Source organism: Saccopteryx leptura, chromosome 13 (assembly GCF_036850995.1).
Source record: "Saccopteryx leptura isolate mSacLep1 chromosome 13, mSacLep1_pri_phased_curated, whole genome shotgun sequence".
Lineage (NCBI taxonomy): Eukaryota > Metazoa > Chordata > Mammalia > Chiroptera > Emballonuridae > Saccopteryx > Saccopteryx leptura.
Window position 1 is genome coordinate 54,292,925 of NC_089515.1, and position 17,545 is coordinate 54,310,469.

Consider the following 17,545-nt stretch of genomic DNA (forward strand, 5'->3'; position numbering starts at 1 on the left):
AAGCTGGTGAGCTTTTTGCTCAAACCAGATGAGCCTGCGCTCAAGCTGGCAACTTCAGGGTCTTGAACCTGGGTCCTCTGGGTCCTAATTCGACACTCTATCCACTGCACCACTGCCCGGTCAGGCTCAGAGCAGGATGGTAGTTGGATGATAGTAGGGTTCAGGGTTGGTTTTTCTTTTGTCCTTTCTGACCATCTCTCTTTTACTTAGGGTGTTTAGATCAATCTTTTTTGATCACCAGTCAACCAGAAATTTCGTGTCAATCCCTTAAAGAGTTAACCACCCTGACGTTGTACGAAGATAAGAAGACCCAATGATCTTAGTTGAATTTTGCTTACAATCAGGGTGATTTCTGCCTTAGCAGTCCCCGAAATAATTCTCCAGTTTTCACTGGTCCCCAAGGTTGAAAACCACTGGTTTAGACCATGATCTGTTGGCATTTACTTCTACAGATTATTTTATTATTTGATTCTTGGAAGATACCCGCCTCTGCCACCACCCCACCTTGGCTTATAAACAATAGAATTTTATTTTTCACAGTTCTGAGATCAGAGTGTATCAAGGCGCTATCAAGGTTGGGTTCTGATGAAGGCCTGTGATATTGTGATTTAGAATAAGAACCGTATTATTTAGCCTTTCTGGTTTCTGATAGAGAGCACCTAAAACCTTTGGAATTCCCTCGGTGATAAGAGCAATAAAGGTACCTTAATCATTTTAGCAAACCACATCCGCTTTTATGTGAATGAAGGGACTTTTGGAAAGCCCCTGAGATTGGGAGCTGGTTGCCAGGAGACCCAATCCTGTGATAAGAGGTTTCCAACTTTCACTCCCATCTGCTTTCAAAGGTTGAATCCCTTGCCAGTGGCTGCTGATTCAATCGGTCCTGCCTAACTAAGTAAGGAAGCCTTTGTGAAACCCAGAAGGCTGGGCTCATTCAGAATTTCTGGGTTGATGAGCACGTGGACATGAGGGAAGTGTGGGGCACTCGGCGGGCGTGGGAACTCACTGTCCTTCCCCCAGATGCTCAGTGCATCACCTCCATCTGGCTTTTCTTGGAGTTATATCCTTCCAAATAAACTGGTACCTGTTCTGAAATGGTAAATAAGTAAAATATTTCTCTTGAGTTATACGAGCCTCTCTAACAAATTAATCAAGCCCAGGAAACCACTGATTTAGAGCCTGTTGGTCAGAAGCACAGGTACACAGTTAACAACCTGTAATTTGCAACTGATTCCGGAAGTGGGGGTGCAGGTGGGTCCTCAGGGACTGAGCACTGAGCCTGTGGGAGCCTATGCGATCTGCAAGGACACAGTGTCAGAACTGAGTTACATTGTCAGACAGCGGGGTCCTTATCTTCTCCAAGCTGTTTCTTGCTTTTTTTTTAAACAGAGTCAGAGAGAGGGATAGACAGACAGGGACTGAGAGATGAGAAGCATCAATCATTAGTTTTTCATTGCGCGTTGCAACACTTAATTGTTCATTGATTGCTTTCTCATATGTGCCTTGACCGTGGGCCTTCAGCAGACCGTGTCGGGCCGTGCTGGGGGCCCACCCCTTGCTCGAGCCAGCGACGTTGGGTCCAAGCTGGTGAGCCTTGCTCAAACCAGATGAGCCCGCGCTCAAGCTGGCGACCTCAGGGTCTCGATACTGGGTCTTCCGCATCCCAGTCCGACGCTCTATCCACTGCGTCACCGCCCAGTCAGGCCAAGCTGTTTCTTTTTCCTGCCTTCTTTCAAGTTGTTCGAACACTTTGAGTATTCTGTCATAACTTACTCTATATGTTCTTCTTATAATTTCTATTGCTTTGTATAGTTTCTTGTGTTTTGGTTTTTTTCTTTTGGTTTTTTTTTTTTTGGTGGTTGCCCTAGGGATTACAAAGTATTTGCTGAACATTTTGGTTTACTTAGAACTGTCACTGGAAAGGGACTGGGACTGAAGCTGGTCTGTCCCAGCGCCATTAGGAATGGAATGAGTTCTTGATGTCGTCATGCAGGAAAGAGGGCATGACGTGAGTCCAGGTGATTTTGAGAGTATGTTTATTAAAGCTGGGGACAGAGACGACGCCATGTGTGGTGGCCTGTGTGCCTGCCTCAGGACGCTCCTGGAGGCCAGGAGAGGCTGCACAGTGATCCCCTTGCTGGTGAGCCCGGGGAAAGACGCCCCAGCACCTGGGGACTGGCTGTGGCCCCCTCAGCCGTTCCCAGCGCCCTCCTGAGAGGGGGCAGGCGAGCGGGGGCTGCTCTCTCCACTCCGGAAGGACTGTCAGGGTGCCCCAGCCCTTCTGCACAGCACAGGTGGCTTTGCGTTTTGTTCTAGGAAGAGATGGCGGCCCAGGTGACCCTGGAGGACGCTCTGTCCAACGTGGACCTCCTTGAAGAGCTGCCTCTGCCCGACCAGCAACCCTGCATCGAGCCGCCGCCGTCCTCTCTCCTCTACCAGGTGGGTGCCGGGGTGACTGCGGGGCGGACCCTGCAACGCTGACTTCCCACCTGATGGTTTCTCTCTCTCTTCCTTCCAGCCCAATTTCAACACCAACTTCGAAGACAGAAATGCCTTTGTCACCGGTATTGCAAGATACATTGAGCAGGCGACTGTCCATTCTAGCATGGTAACTCCTTCCCCGTGCCCTTGTTTTCGTCTGGTGTGTCTGGTGGGTGGCACCTCTGAATAGCTGATGTACCCTTTTCGGATATTATTCTGATACCTACTGTGGAAAAAGAAGAGTGAATGAAATGTCTTTAAAAAAAAAGAAAAAAAGCCTTTTTTTCTTTTTTTCTTAATATAAACAAAATTACATGGCCCTAGACAGTTGGCTCAGTGGTAATGCATTGGCCCGGCGTGTGGAAGTCCTGGGTTTGATTCCTGCTCAGAGCACACAGGAGAGGCACCCATCTGCTTCTCCCCCCCACCCCCTCTCGCTTCTTTCTCTCTTTCTGTTTCTCTCTCTCTTTCCTTCCTGCAGCCATGGCTCGATTAGAGAGAGTTGGCCCGGGGCGCTGAGGATGGCTCCATGGCCTCTGCCTCAGGCACTAATAAATGGCTCCTGTTGCAACGGAGTAAGGGTCCCCAGATGGGCAGAGCATTGCCCTCTAGTGGGCTTGCTGGGTGGATCCCAGTTGGACACATGCAGCAGTCTGTTTCTGCCTCCCCTCCTCTCACTAAAATAAAAAATTAAAAAAAAAAAATTACATGCTTTTCCTGAAAATTTATCGCCTGTGGCCCAGAGAAAACCTTCGTTGATGATGTGAGGCCCCTTTACCCTCTCCGTGTCCCCACCTGCACGCATGACTTAGATCAGGAGTCCCCAAACTACGGCCCGTGGGCCACATGCGGCCCCGTGAGGCCATCTATCCGGCCCCTGCCGCACTTCAGAAGGGGCACCTCTTTCATTGGTGGTCAGTGAGAGGAGCATAGTTCCCATTGAAATACTGGTCAGTTTGTTGATTTAAATTTACTTGTTCTTTATTTTAAATATTGTATTTATTTCAGTTTTGTCTTTTTACTTTAAAATAAGATATGTGCAGTGTGCCTAGGGATTTATTCATAGTTTTTTTTTTTTTTATAGTCTGGCCCTCCAACGGTCTGAGGGACAGTGAACTGGCCCCCAGTGTAAAAAGTTTGGGGACCCCTGACTTAGATTGTGTAGGCGAAGTGCATCACTGCCGTTTTGTTTTCGTGATTCCACGAACATTTTGTAAACGTCCATAATTTAACTATTTCTTTGTATGTTGACATCCCTTCTTTCTTACAATAAAAGAAAGGCTGTAGTGGACATCTTCCTAAAATACATAGTTATTGCCTTTGGCTAGATTTGTAGAAACTGGATCAAAGGTTGTGAACATTTGAAAAGTATCCTCAAATAAAATATCAACTTGTAGTTGACATTTTCAAGAATGACTGGGCTAGTTTGACCATTTTTACCAAAGGGAACCATGTGAAAGGAGTGGGCACTAAGGCAGTTGTTTTTTTTTTTTTAATTTTTTAAAATTTTATTTATTTTTGACAGATACAGAGAGTGAGTCAGAGAGAGGGATAGACAGGGGCAGACAGACAGGAACGGAGAGAGATGAGAAGCATCAATCATTAGTTTTTCATTGCGCGTTGCAAAACCTTAATTGTTCATTGATTGCTTTCTCATATGTGCCTTGACTGCGGGCCTTCAGCAGACTGAGTAACCCCTTGCTGGAGCCAGCAACCTTGGGTTCAAGCTGGTGAGCTTTGCTCAAACCAGATGAGCCCGCGCTCAAGCTGGTGACCTCGGGGTCTTGAACCTGGGTCCTTCCGCGTCCCAGTCCGATGCTCTATCCACTGCACCACCGCCTGGTCAGGACACTAAGGCAGTTTTATTTTTTATTTTTACATTTATTGATTTGAGCCTGACCTCTGGTGGCACACTGGATAAAGCGTCAGCCTGGAACGCTGAGGTCGCTGGTTGGAAACCCTGGGCTTGCCTGGTCAAGGCACATATGGGAGTTGATGCTTCCCGCTCTTTCCCCCTTCTCTCTCTCTCCCCTCTCTAAAAAAAAAGAATAAATAAAATCTTTAAAAACTGTATTGATTTTAGAGAGAAATATCAGTTTGTTCCACTTGGTTATGCACTCACCAGTTGGTTCTTCTACGTGTCCTGATTGGGGATTGAATCCATAACCTTGGTGTATTGCGATGATGCTCTAACCAACTGAGCTATGACAGTGACCCTCTGCTTATGGACTCCCTGCCCCTAGTCCCCTGTCCCCCACTGGGTGCCAAGAGCTGTAGAAACAGGGCTTAGCTTTTCCTTTGGTGCTGGGGCCAGCAGAGCTGCAGTAGGCTCTCCTCCCCTCCGAGCGAGGGGGTGCTGGGGGACAGTGTGATGACCAGGTGCATCTGAGCTGCACTGCCCCTTCTCTCACCCCATGCCCCCAGCCTCAGGTCTGCATTGCCCTTGGCTTGTTGGGGGTTGAGTGGAGCTCAGGTGTGGCAGCTGTGGCAGCTATTCTGGGCTGTGGTGGCCCTGCACAGAGGGTGCCCGTGTGGCGCTGACACCCCAGCCTGCAGTAGCCGTGGGGGTGTTTCGGGTGGTCATCGTGGCTGCACCACTTTGTCATTAGCTTCTTAGCACATGTCTCTTGCTGACATGCGGGTCATGGTGCTTGTCCCTCAAAGGGAGAGTCTGGCCAGTTCGTGTCTTTAGATTGTAGCCGTTTGGCCTCGCCTTTGTTAGGGTTGTTCCCCTCCTTGCCTGAGCATTGTCCCGTGTGCCCTTGCAGAATGAGATGCTGGAGGAGGGCCAGGAGTATGCTGTTATGTTGTACACCTGGAGGAGCTGCTCTCGGGCCATCCCACAGGTACCCTGTTGCCCCGCCCTTGCCCAGCCAGACCACTGCCCACACCTTAACCAGCTCTTCTCCTTCCACCTGGACCACTCCCCTATCAGTCAGCTCCTCCCAGCCCTGAAAGACCATGCCTCCACCTTGCCAGCTCCGCCCAGCCCAGCCCGACCATGCCCCTACCTCACCAGACCTGCAGGAGCGTGCTCCTGTCACATCAGCTCCTCCCTGCCCACTCAGATTATGCCACCTCAAAGCTCCTGCTACCCTAAACAGGCCACATGCTTTGCCCAGCCAGACCACGCCCCTATCAGTCAGCTCCGCCCAGCCCAGCCAGACCACGCCCCTGTCAGTCAGCTCCGCCCAGCCCAGCCAGACCACGCCCCTACCAGTCAGCTCCGCCCAGCCCAGCCAGACCATGCCCCTGTCAGTCAGCTCCGCCCAGCCCAGCCAGACCACGCCCCTACCTCACCAGCTCCGCCCAGGGCAGCCAGACCACCCGCCCCCACCCCACCTTCTTGAATTCTACCTCTCAGCAGTCAGGGTCCCCTACTCTTAACAGCGCACTCCTCTGTCAGGTCTAGCTGGGTTGAAGCCTCTGCGTGTCATACCTGTTTCTTTCCAGGTGAAATGTAACGAGCAGCCTAACCGCGTGGAAATCTATGAGAAAACGGTGGAGGTCCTGGAGCCCGAGGTCACAAAGCTGATGAATTTCATGTACTTCCAGGTAAAGCAGCAACATCCTCCGAGGGGTTTAAATGAAGAGGAGTAGGGCGGTGCCCCTGTCCCCCCTGTCACCATGAACTCAGTGATACCAAGGGCATGTACATTACAGCCACCAGAACTTCTGAGACCAAAGGGAACCAAGCCTTGGACAGGTCATTCTGAGAGGGAATAAACACACCCCTTTGTGTTTCACTTCTCCTGAGGGTGAAGCTGCCTCTCTTTCATGAAGACTGCTCTCTCAGTTCCATGTGCGTTTGTCTTTCTGCCGATTGGTGCTTTCGATTCGTACGGTGTGCTAGGTGTTTTCTCTCTCAGCCTTGCTCTGACTGCCCGTGTGGGTGTCGTCTTGCCCTGGCCTTGGCTTCTTTTTTTTTTTATTTTTTATTTTTCCGAAGCCAGAAATGGGGAGGCAGTCAGACAGACTCCCGCATGCGCCCGACCGGGATCCACCCGGCATGCCCACCAAGGGGCGATGCTCTGCCCATCCGGGGTGTCGCTCTGTTGCAACCAGAACCATTCTAGCGCCTGAGGCAGAGGCCACAGAGCCATCCCCAGCGCCCGGGCCAACTTTGCTCCAATGGAGCCTTGGCTGCGGGAGGGGAAGAGAGAGACAGGAAGGAGAGGGGGAGGGGTGGAGAAGCAGATGGGTGCTTCTCCTGTGTGCCCTGGACTCCTGCACACCAGGCCGACGCTCTACCACTGAGCCAACTGGCCAGGGCTGGCCTTGGCTTCTTTAGGCAGAGTGGCCGCAGGGGGGGAATGTGTTGGCTTTTAAAGGTGTGCTTTGGAAATGTGTGAAGTTTATTTTTGTTGGTTTCCTTTTTATTTTCATGTACTGATTTTAGAGAGAGAGAGAGAGAGGAAGGGAAAGAAAGTTATGTCAATTTGTTGTCCAACTTATTTATTCATTCATTGGTTGATTCTCATTTGTCCCCTGACCAAAGATTGAACCCACAACCTTGGCGTATTGGGAGGCTGCTCTAACTAACTAAGCTACCTGGCCAGGACTGAAGTTTTGTTTTTGTCTATTATCGATTCCTTTAGCAAAAGGAGAACATGGAACTTAGGAGATGAGTTTTTGTTTCAAAAGTTGTCAAGAGGAAAAATGTCTGCCCTCCCCTTTTTCCTCTGAAAGCTAGAGATTTATAGAGATTTCTGTTAGAACCGTTTCGTCCAGTAACTTGACTGGAATAATCAATGAACTTATTTTACTTTAGGGGTATAGTTGGTAAAGTGCTTTAAATATCCACTCCCTTAAGTAGGTGTTTTTTTTTGTTGTTGTTGTTTTGTTTTTGACAGAGAGTCAGAGAGAGGAACAGATAAGGACAGACAGATGGAGGGGAGAGAGAGATGAGATGAGAAGCACCTTAGTTGTTTGTTGATTGCTTTCTCATATGTGCCTTGACCATGGGGGGGGGGCGCTACAGCAGACTGAATGACCTTTTGTTCAAGCCAGCGACCTTGGGGTCATGTCTATGATCCTGCACTCAAGCCAGCGACCTCGGGGTTTCAAACCTGGGTCTTCCTCCGTGTCCCAGTCGGACGCTCTATCCACTGCGCTACCGCCCCTTCAGGCTTGGGTGGGTGTTTTATGAGTGAGTCTAGATACTGTATTCAAAGCCAGGGGTGTGGGGGAGCTGGCCCTTCACTGACAGCGGTTTTTCTGCTCCCTCCCACCCCCCCTTCTCTGCGCAGAGAAATGCCATCGAGCGTTTCTGTGGGGAGGTGCGGCGCCTCTGCCATGCGGAGAGGAGGAAGGACTTCGTGTCCGAAGCCTACCTGATCACGCTGGGCAAGTTCATCAACATGTTTGCGGTGCTGGACGAGCTGAAGAACATGAAGTGCAGCGTGAAGAACGACCACTCAGCCTACAAGCGGTGAGCCCCGCCCTGCACGCGGCGGGCGCACGGCCCGGGGGTCCTGAGGTCCCTGCGCGCGGCGGGCGCACGGCCGGGGGGTCCTGAGGTCCCTGCGCGCGGCGGGCGCACGGCCCGGGGGTCCTGAGGTCCCTGCGCGCGGCGGGCGCACGGCCCGGGGGTCCTGAGGTCCCTGCACGCGGCGGGCGCACGGCCCGGGGGTCCTGAGGTCCCTGCACGCGGCGGGCGCACGGCCCGGGGGTCCTGAGGTCCCTGCACGCGGCGGGCGCACGGCCCGGGGGTCCTGAGGTCCCTGCACGCGGCGGGCGCACGGCCCGGGGGTCCTGCGGTCGTTGCGGCTGGCAGGGGACTGTGACCTGCCAGGCTTGGGATGGTTGGATACGCGCCCCTGGGGTGGCCGGCAGGTGCCGTGTGCCGTGATGCCTCCTTGGAGGTATGTGTCACCCTCCAGTGTTCGCGGGGCGCTCAGCACCCTTGGGGAAGACAGAAGTGCACGTGAGACCATCCCCTGCTCACCGAGCTCTGGGGTCGCAGCTCCAGCGCTGGGCTCAGCGAGCCTCTTGGGGGCAGGCAGGTCCTGCAGGTGTCGCTGCCACCTCTCTGAGGAAGTTCGTCAGCTCTGGACCGTGGGGGAGTGAGCTCTTCAGGCGGGAGTCCAGGGTGGAGAGGTCCGAGGAGGCAGAAGCTGTAGCCAGCTGCTAAGACCCGCATTTCTGCAGATAACTGTAGCCACAGAAAAGTGATGTTCATTTTTTTTTTTTTTTAAATCATGAAGCATGGGCCCTGGTCAGTTGGCTCAGTGGTAGAGCGTCGGCCTGGCGTGCGGGAGTCCCGGGTTTGATTCCCGGCCAGGGCACACAGGAGAAGCGCCCATCTGCTTCTCCACCCCTCCCCCTCTCCTTCCTCTCTGTCTCTCTCTTCCTCTCCCGCAGCCAAGGCTCCATTGGAGCAAAGTTGGCCTGGCGCTGGGGATGGCTCCGTGGCCTCCGCCTCAGGCGCTAGAGTGGCTCTGATTGCGGCAGAACGACGCCCCAGATGGGCAGAGCATCGCCCCGTGGTGGGCATGCCAGGTGGATCCCGGTCGGGCGCATGCGGGAGTCTGTCTGACTGCCTCCCTGTTTCCAACTTCAGAAAAAATACAAAAAAAAAAAAAATCATGAAGCACGTTGGTTGATTAACTATTTTGTTTGTTTTCAAAGGGCTGCTCAGTTTTTACGGAAAATGGCTGACCCCCAGTCCATCCAGGAGTCGCAGAATCTGTCCATGTTTCTGGCCAACCACAACAAGATCACACAGGTGAGGCTCCTGGTCTCACCGCCCTGGCTGACGGGGGTGCACGGCCGGGGAGGGCGTGGGTCCGGGGTCCAGCGGACCAAGAGCAGCTGATGGCATGGGTCTCCCTCTCTTTCAGTCTCTGCAGCAGCAGCTAGAGGTGATTTCTGGTTACGAGGAGCTCCTCGCTGACATCGTGAACCTGTGTGTGGATTACTACGAGAATAGGATGTACCTGACGCCCAACGAGAAACACATGCTTCTCAAAGTATGTGTGTGGGAGGCCCTGGTCGGTTGGCTCAGTGGTAGATCATCGGCCTGGTGTGCAGGAGTCCCGGGTTTGATTCCCAGCCAGGGCACACAGGAGAAGCGCCCATCTGCTTCTCCACCCCTCTCCCTCTCCTTCCTCTCTGTCTCTCTCTTCCCCTCCCTCAGCCGAGGCTCCATTGGAGCAAAGTTGGCCCAGGTGCTGAGGATGGCTCCATGGCCACCGCCTCAGGCGCTATAATGGCTCTGGTTGCAACAGAGCAACAGCCCCAGATGAGCAGAGCATCGCCCCCGGGTGGGCGTGCCGGGTGGATCCCTGTCGGGCGCATGCGGGAGTCTGTCTGACTGCCTCCTCGTTTCCAACTTCAGAAAAAAAAAAAAAAGAAACATGGCCAGTCACCATATTCTACACTGTCATTGTGTCTCAAGTTGGGAAGGTTGTCAGTGACATTTTTCACGGGGAGGAGGTGAAGGTTCTCTGTCCTCTGATCTGCCCCTGTGCAGAGGGCAGCCCTTGGGGACCTATGTCGGTGTCCCACCAGCCCAGAGCCCTCCCTGTGAGAGCTGAGACCCCTCCCCACTGCACAGCGCCATGGAGGGGGTCAGGGCCTGCGGGCACCGTCCGGCGCAGCGCTCCGTGACGGTGGGCGCTTGTGGAAGCCCGTATTCACTGTTGCACTGTGTTTGACAAGGCGTAAGGTGGTTGATGTGCTTGGGGCAGACAGTGAACCAGCTAGAACAAAGGACACAGCTAGGAAGAACAGCTTTGTGTGAACGGATAGTACTCCATTTCCAAGGAGCCTTAAAACAATTCCTTTTTCAAGAAAAGATGGGATTGGCTCATTTCAGAACTCCAGACCGCCTGTCAGCGCTTGTGGGTCATTAAACTCGTGGGTCTGAGTGTCCTGTGCCGTTCTGTGCTTTCTTTTCCCAGGTCATGGGGTTTGGTCTGTATCTGATGGATGGGAGCATCAGCAACATCTATAAGCTAGACACCAAGAAGAGAATCAACTTGTCTAAAATCGACAAGTTCTTTAAGGTGAGTGACGCCTGTCCAGTTTGAATGGGGGGCGGTAAACCTGTGACCATGACGCATCCTGGAACGTGTTGGGAGGGGGTGTCTCATGTCTGCTTCCTCCCCTCTCCCCTGTGCACTGATTCTAGCTGGGTGTGAGCCCCGCAAAAAAGGGGGATCGTACCCAGCAAACTCTTGTCTGGCTGCTAGCTCACTGTTCGATCCATCCCCCTGGGAGCCCGTAGCGATTGTCCTTAGGTTTTCATGGCGGTGTCGTGGGCCATTCAGTGGTGACGCCCCAACTCACGTGTCCATCCCGTTGAGATGGGCATGAGGTGGTTTTTTGTTTTGGACATTGACCTAGGGGTGGGATTGAGGGTCACGGGCACAGATATTTGCAGTAGATACAGCCTAGCAGTTTTCCCATGTGGCTGTGTTGACGCGTGTTCCCACCGGCAGCGGGTGAGCATTCCCCCGGCTCCTTCTCCTCCTGGTCGACACTGGACCCGTCGCTTTGGCAGGGGTTGGAGGGGGGACATCCCAGAGGTTGGGTATGTCATTGCGACTTTATTGGCTAGCGTTTTCTTGTGGTTTAGTTCGGTGGCTTTTAATCATTTTACACTCGGGGACTGGCGAAAACAGAATTATTTCGGGGACCGGTAAAGGAACACATCGCCCTGACAATAAGTGAATTTGACTAAGATCATCAGGTCTGGAGTCACGATGAAGTTAACTTCATCGTGATGGTTAACTCTTTCACAGACTGGCATGAGATTTCTGACAGACCAGTCTGTGGACCGGCAGTTGAAAAACACCAGTTGAGCTGGTGTTTTCCTGGTGATTTTTCATGGTGTTGCCCTTGGCACGTTCTCTTGGCAACACATCAAACTTCTTATTTTGTTTTGTTTTCCTCTGATCTTCAAAATGGTTTTCTGAACATTGATTCTTTTATTTTGTTTTTGAAGTGACCGTAGGTGTCGTTTACAGCTTTTTGCACTCAATGACTAGCAGAGAGATAGCTTTCATCTGACAGTGATTATTAGCATGATTCATCCTTCTTGCGATTCTGTGTTTGGTGACCAAACATACCTGAGGGCCTTATTTTTTTTCTTTTCTTTTCTTCTCTGCATGTAGCAGCTGCAGGTGGTTCCGCTGTTTGGGGACATGCAAATAGAACTGGCCAGATACATCAAGACCAGCGCCCACTACGAGGAGAATAAATCTCGGTAGGAGAGTGAGCTGCCCGGTTAGAATGTTCTTAGTGTGTTTTTTCTTTTTAAATTTTTTTCAAATTTAATTGGAGAGCGAGAGAGAGAAAGAAACACCGATTTATTATTCTACTTATTGATGCATTCATTGCTTGATTCTTGTATGTGCCCTGACTGGGGATCAAACCCTCAACCAGGGTGTATCAGGATGATGCTCTAACCAGCTGAACTACCTGGCCAGGGCTTTTTGTGGTTTTATGACACTGATTCCTTGCCTAGTGATAGATAGCACCTTTGACTTTCTCAGCCATCAGGAACCGAATGCCTGAGATGGTAGCCCTGGCCGTATGTGGCTGTTGACATTTAAATTCCTTAAAAAATGTTGTTTATTTCCTTTAGAACAGCCCCATTTCAAATATTTAATTGTCCGCGTCTGTGGTATTGGTCAGTAGCGACACAGAACTTTTTCATTACCTTAGAGAGTTCTGTTGGACAGTGCCGGTTGAGAATATGTCTTTTGGGTCCCCTGATAGAGAGGGCGTGGATGTTTGCAGGGAGCTCACAGAGGTTACAGAACTGCATCCCATGGTCCAGATCCTACCCAGACAATCATCCGTGACAAAGGGCTCCCCCTGATATTTCCACTGCCCACCTGGCACCGTCCATAGTGATCGCGGTATTGTTGACTGCGTTCCCTGTGCTGGACATTACACGCCCTGTTAGAAAGCGGCTTGGTGACGAAGGAGAAATTATGATGACTCTTGTAAAACAGAATGAGAGGGTTTGGATGGGCAGAGACACCCCCCAACCCAACAACGGGGTCACGGGGTCCGGCCAGTGGTTTCCTCCCTGAGCCTCCGTCTCCCGGCAAGTGAGACAGTCCCCACGTGCGTCCTTGGCCGCCCCAGCCTCGAGCAGGCGCTCCTCCCGGTGACACGTGTCCCCTCCCTGCCAGGTGGACGTGCACGTCATCCAGCAGCAGCCCCCAGTACAACATCTGTGAGCAGATGGTCCAGATCCGGGAGGACCACATCCGCTTCATCTCCGAGCTGGCACGCTACAGCAACAGCGAGGTGGCCTGCCCTGGCCTGCGTGGTCCCCCCTCGTTCTCTGTCCCCAAACGCTACCTTCTCTATTCACTTATTATTGTTTTTTTTAATCTTTCTGAAGCTGGAAATGGGGAGAGACAGTCTGATAGACTCCCGCATGCGCCCGACCGGGATCCACCCGGCACGCCCACCAGGGGCGAAGCTCTGCCCACCAGGGGGCGATGCTCTGCCCCTCCGGGGCGTCGCTCTGCCGCGACCAGAGCCACTCTAGCGCCTGGGGCAGAGGCCAAGGAGCCATCCCCAGCTCCCGGGCCATCCTTGCTCCAATGGAGCCTCGCTGCGGGAGGGGAAGAGAGAGACAGAGAGGAAGGAGAGGGGGAGGGGTGGAGAAGCAGATAGGCGCCTCTCCTGTGTGCCCTGGCCGGGAATCGAACCCAGGACCCCTGCACGCCAGGCCGACGCTCTACCACTGAGCCAACCGGCCAGAGCCTTTATTCACTTATTGAGAGAGAGAGACCGAGTAAGAGAGAGTGAGTGTGAGAGAGAGACAGGGAGAAAGAGTGAGAAGCATCAACTCGTAATTGTTTTCACTTGAGTTGTTCATTGATTGCTTCTTGTCCATGCCTTGACCAGGGGGCTGAGCCAGTGTCCCCTTTCTCAAGCCAGCGGCCTTGGGCGTTTCACACCAGTGACCTTTGAGCTCAAGCTGGTGAGCTTTGGGATCATGTATAGGACGATTCTCCCGCTCAGTGCCAGCCACCTCGGGGTTTCGAACCAGTGACCTCAGCGTTCTGGGTCTACGCTTTATCCACTATGCTACCACCGGTCTCGGGCCCCAAACACTAACTCGAATCGATTTGAGAAACACAGATTAGCACCAGATGCTTCAAAGGTGTCCATTATAACGGACAGGGCAGCGCAATGAACCTTGCTTATATAAAAAGCATCTTTTTGTTTGTTTGTTTGTTTGTTTGAATTTTAATTGAGAGGAGGGGAGGTAGAGAGGCAGGCTCCCATGTGTACCCTGACCGGGATTCACCTGCAGGCCCCCTATATGGGGCAATGCTCTGCTCATCTGGGGCATTGCTCCATTGCTCAGCAACTGAGCTATTGTTAGTGCCTGAGGCAGAAGCTCCATTGGGTCGTCCTCAGCACTCAGGGCTAACTCACTCCAGCCAATTGAGCTGTGGCTGCAGGATGGGGAAAAAAGAAAGAAGGAGGAAGGGAAGGGATGGAGAAGCATATAGTTGCTTCTCCTGTGTGCCTGACCATAAATCGAACGCTGGACATCCACACACCAGGCTGATACTCTACCACTGAGCCAATTGGCCGGGGCCAAAACCATCTTGTTTTCCTCAGAACAACATAATAGGGATCCCAAAGAAAGGAGTGAGGAGAGGCCATGAATGAAGTGGCCTTTCCTGGTCCAGTCCCATGTCTCTAGGCTGCCAGGAGGTGTGCGGGGACCTCTGGGTCAGAGGGAGGGTGACATCCTAGCCTTGACCTGGGGGCTCCGTGGCTGCCCGCCTCTGGTGGCAAGGGAAGGCTCGTGTGGTCCCTTGACCCACACTCTGGGGATGGTACCCTTGGGGTCGGGTCCTAGACTGGGCGTGGCGGAGCTGGGGGTGGGTGGGTCAGTTCCTAGACTGGGCGTGGCGGAGCTGGGGGGGGTGGGTCGGTTCCTAGACTGGGCGTGACGGAGCTGGGGGGCGTGGTCAGCCCGGGGCCGGCAGGTGATGGGGGGGTGATGTCTTGTGATGCTCTTCCGATGCTCCAGGTGGTCACGGGTTCGGGCCGGCAGGAGGCTCAGAAGACGGATGCTGAGTACCGGAAGCTCTTCGACCTGGCCCTGCAGGGCCTCCAGCTGCTCTCACAGTGGAGTGCTCACGTGATGGAAGTGGTAGGCCCCCTGCCATCCCCCCCTCCATCCCCCGCAGCCAGGGAACGAAAGAATGTCTTCCCTCTCCCTCCCCCACTTTACTTGGTGACCAGATGGTAGCTTTCTCTGCTTTAACTTTGGCCTTGGGATCAAGCACAAGTTGGCTTTTTATTTAAGGCCCTGGCAACAGGGTTATGTATCCACTTGAATCAGAGACAACTGAACATACTGAACATACATTTCATTGAGTGTGTTTCCAATCAGTGGCCTCATCTGTTAAAATGTATCACTAGAATGAAATGTGTTCTGTTACAGTCATTTTGAGTTTCCCTTTCTTTGAAGAGCATTTTCTCTGGTATTGCAGCCACTGGTTTCTTCTCTGTGGCTTTAGTAGAATCGTTTCAGATGTCATGTGAAGATTGGGACACCTGTAAGTCATAAGTGGTTTTTATTTTTCTTTTATTTTTCATTATTCAAATTTTATGTCCAGTGAGGACATGATCATTTGAAAGGCAAATATATATATATTTTTAAAGGGGAGATAAAATGCCTACAGGCTTAGACCTTCCATGTAACATATCTGAGCCTTTTTACCTGATCCATTTCTTATATCTCTGATATATTTCTTAAACTTGAACTCCTATGGCTGCAGTGTTTTTGTGGAGATGGATTTTGTGTGTGTGTGTGTGTGTGTGTATGTGTTTGAGATTTTTCAGATGCAGCCAATATTAGAAGGGTGGCCTTTTGGGAGCTTTGACCCTGGTCATGCCCACTGGAATGTTAACAGCGATTGGCACCGGATGTCAGCAGCCTTGGTTCTTGAGTTTGGATGGCAAAGAGGGCAGAACCAGGGAATTCAAACACAAGCAGAAGTCTGTGTAGAAAGTCACCGTGCAGAAGGAGAAACCAGTTAGCCAGGCCACAGAAGGGCCCTTGGAGCTTAGGAGAAAGAAAAGCAGAGGAAACAGACCTGGAAGAAGGAGAAGTGGAGAGGCATGGGTGTGCTCCAGAGAGAGAGAGGAGAGAGAGAGGTAGAGAGAACACACGCATTGTGAGCATACACTGGGTCCATGGTCTTCAGGGGTTTGATCTGTTTTTCCAAAGGTGGGGATTGCAGAGGAGGACCTCAATAGAATATACATCAGCTTCTCAGGGTCATGGTCTCTACTGATTGGATGGCGTGTGGGGGGAGGTCATTTGTCATTGCAGCCGTTCCTGATGTCCACCATGGGGTCGCCCCTTGCCTGGTCTTTTTTTTTTTTTTTCACAGGGACAGAGGGATAGATAGAGAAAAACAGACAGGAACAGAGAGAGATGAGAAGCATCAATCATCAGTTTTTTGTTGCAACACCTTAGTTGTTCATTGATTGCTTTCTCATATGTGCCTTGACCGCGGGCCTTCAGCAGACCGAGTAACCCCTTGCTTGAGCCAGGGACCTTGGGTCCAAGCTGGTGAGCTTTGCTCAAACCAGATGAGCCCGCGCTCAAGCTGGCGACCTCGGGGTCTCGAACCTGGGTCCTTCCGCATCCCAGTCCGATGCTCTATCCACTGCGCCACCGCCTGATCGAGCTCCTTGCCTGGTCTTGCTGTTTTTCTGGGCTTGGAGCTGAAACACAGCTAAGGCCTAGATGTTATTCTCTCTCGGGCTTACTGCTTAAGGGCGTGGTTGTGCAAGGGCTGCCTGGGAGCTGAACGAAGCTATCCTCTAGCCCTTGCCCTGTTTCCTCTTCGAACGGGGGAAGGGGGTCTGTCACCTGACCAGCAGTTCAGCATTCTGCAGCCAATGTGCTCGTCTCCCTCTCCTCTGACCACCCCAGTACTCGTGGAAACTTGTGCACCCGACGGACAAGTACTCCAACAAGGACTGCCCCGATAATGCGGAGGAGTACGAGCGAGCCACCCGCTACAACTACACCAGCGAGGAGAAGTTCGCCCTGGTGGAGGTGAGGCCGGCCCGCCTCCTGGAGGTCTGGCCTCCCGTGGTCCCCCCTACTGGAGGCCCAGCCACGAGTACACTGCCTGTTTCTCGGGCACTGATTCCGGGTCGGGCAGCCCCGGGCGTGGGTCACAGTTGTCACAGCAGTATAAAGGAAGCCAGGGGTGGGTTCTTGGTCTTTGTGACAGCTCCCCTGGGGTACCTCAGGGGCCTGGGAGCCATGACACAGGGAGGGCAGGAAGCAGCCCTGGCATCTGAGAACCAAGAGCCCTTCCCATCTCCCCTGCCACCCCTGCTCTGAGCTGTTGAGTTACCAGCTCTGCTCTCCTGCATGGGGGCCGTGGGCCCCTGGGTTCTGCGCTGTCCTCAGGAGCCTTTTGATGAACAGAGGTGGTTAAGATCTACTTCCCGTAAGTTCTAAAGTATAGGCTTTCTTTCCTTTTCTTTTTTTATGGAGAGAGAGAGAGAGAGAGAGAGGGAGAAAGACAGACAGGAAGGGAGGCAGGATGAGAAGCATCAACTCATAGTTGCTTTGTCTTCAGTTGCCCGTTGATCGCTTCTCCTACGTGCCTTGAGTGGGGTTGAGCCAGGGTCCCCTTGCTCAAGTCAGCAGCCTTGGGCTCATCATGCCAACGATTGTTGGGCTCAAGCTGGCGAGCTTTGGGATCGTGTGGACGGCTCCCCGGCTCAAGCCAGCAACCCCTTGCTGATGAGCCCGCGCTCAGAGGCGACAACCTCGGGGTCTTTGAACCAGCGACCTCAGCATTCCAGGTCGAGGCTTTATCCACTGCACCCCCAGGGGTCAGGCTAATGTGTCGTCTTTTCATTTCATTCGGATTGCTGTGAAATTTAAATTCAACTTGAATCTGAACTGGAGAATTTGCCTTTTTTTTTTTTTTTTAAATAAAAGTAGACCTTTCAAGGAAGCAACACAGAAGCACCCAACACACCCGAGCAGGAGCCACCGGGGGCCGGTTTCCCTCCAGAAAGTCCCCTCTCCCCGCAG

General features: G+C 52.5%; 1 protein-coding gene across 2 annotated transcripts in view; it reads left to right on the forward strand.

The window, feature by feature from the left end:
- CYFIP1 (cytoplasmic FMR1 interacting protein 1) overlaps positions 1-17,545 on the forward strand; it is a 64,430-nt gene that overhangs the window by 10,698 nt on the left and 36,187 nt on the right. For both annotated transcript variants that reach the window (XM_066355409.1, XM_066355408.1), the window contains exons 2-13: positions 2,317-2,439; positions 2,519-2,608; positions 5,250-5,327; positions 5,935-6,036; positions 7,731-7,912; positions 9,112-9,208; positions 9,324-9,452; positions 10,386-10,490; positions 11,601-11,692; positions 12,630-12,747; positions 14,501-14,623; positions 16,421-16,546. In XM_066355409.1, the coding sequence (XP_066211506.1) occupies positions 2,323-2,439; positions 2,519-2,608; positions 5,250-5,327; positions 5,935-6,036; positions 7,731-7,912; positions 9,112-9,208; positions 9,324-9,452; positions 10,386-10,490; positions 11,601-11,692; positions 12,630-12,747; positions 14,501-14,623; positions 16,421-16,546 (1,359 nt within the window). In that variant the 5' untranslated portion in view covers positions 2,317-2,322. The remainder of the gene's footprint in view (positions 1-2,316; positions 2,440-2,518; positions 2,609-5,249; positions 5,328-5,934; positions 6,037-7,730; positions 7,913-9,111; positions 9,209-9,323; positions 9,453-10,385; positions 10,491-11,600; positions 11,693-12,629; positions 12,748-14,500; positions 14,624-16,420; positions 16,547-17,545) is intronic.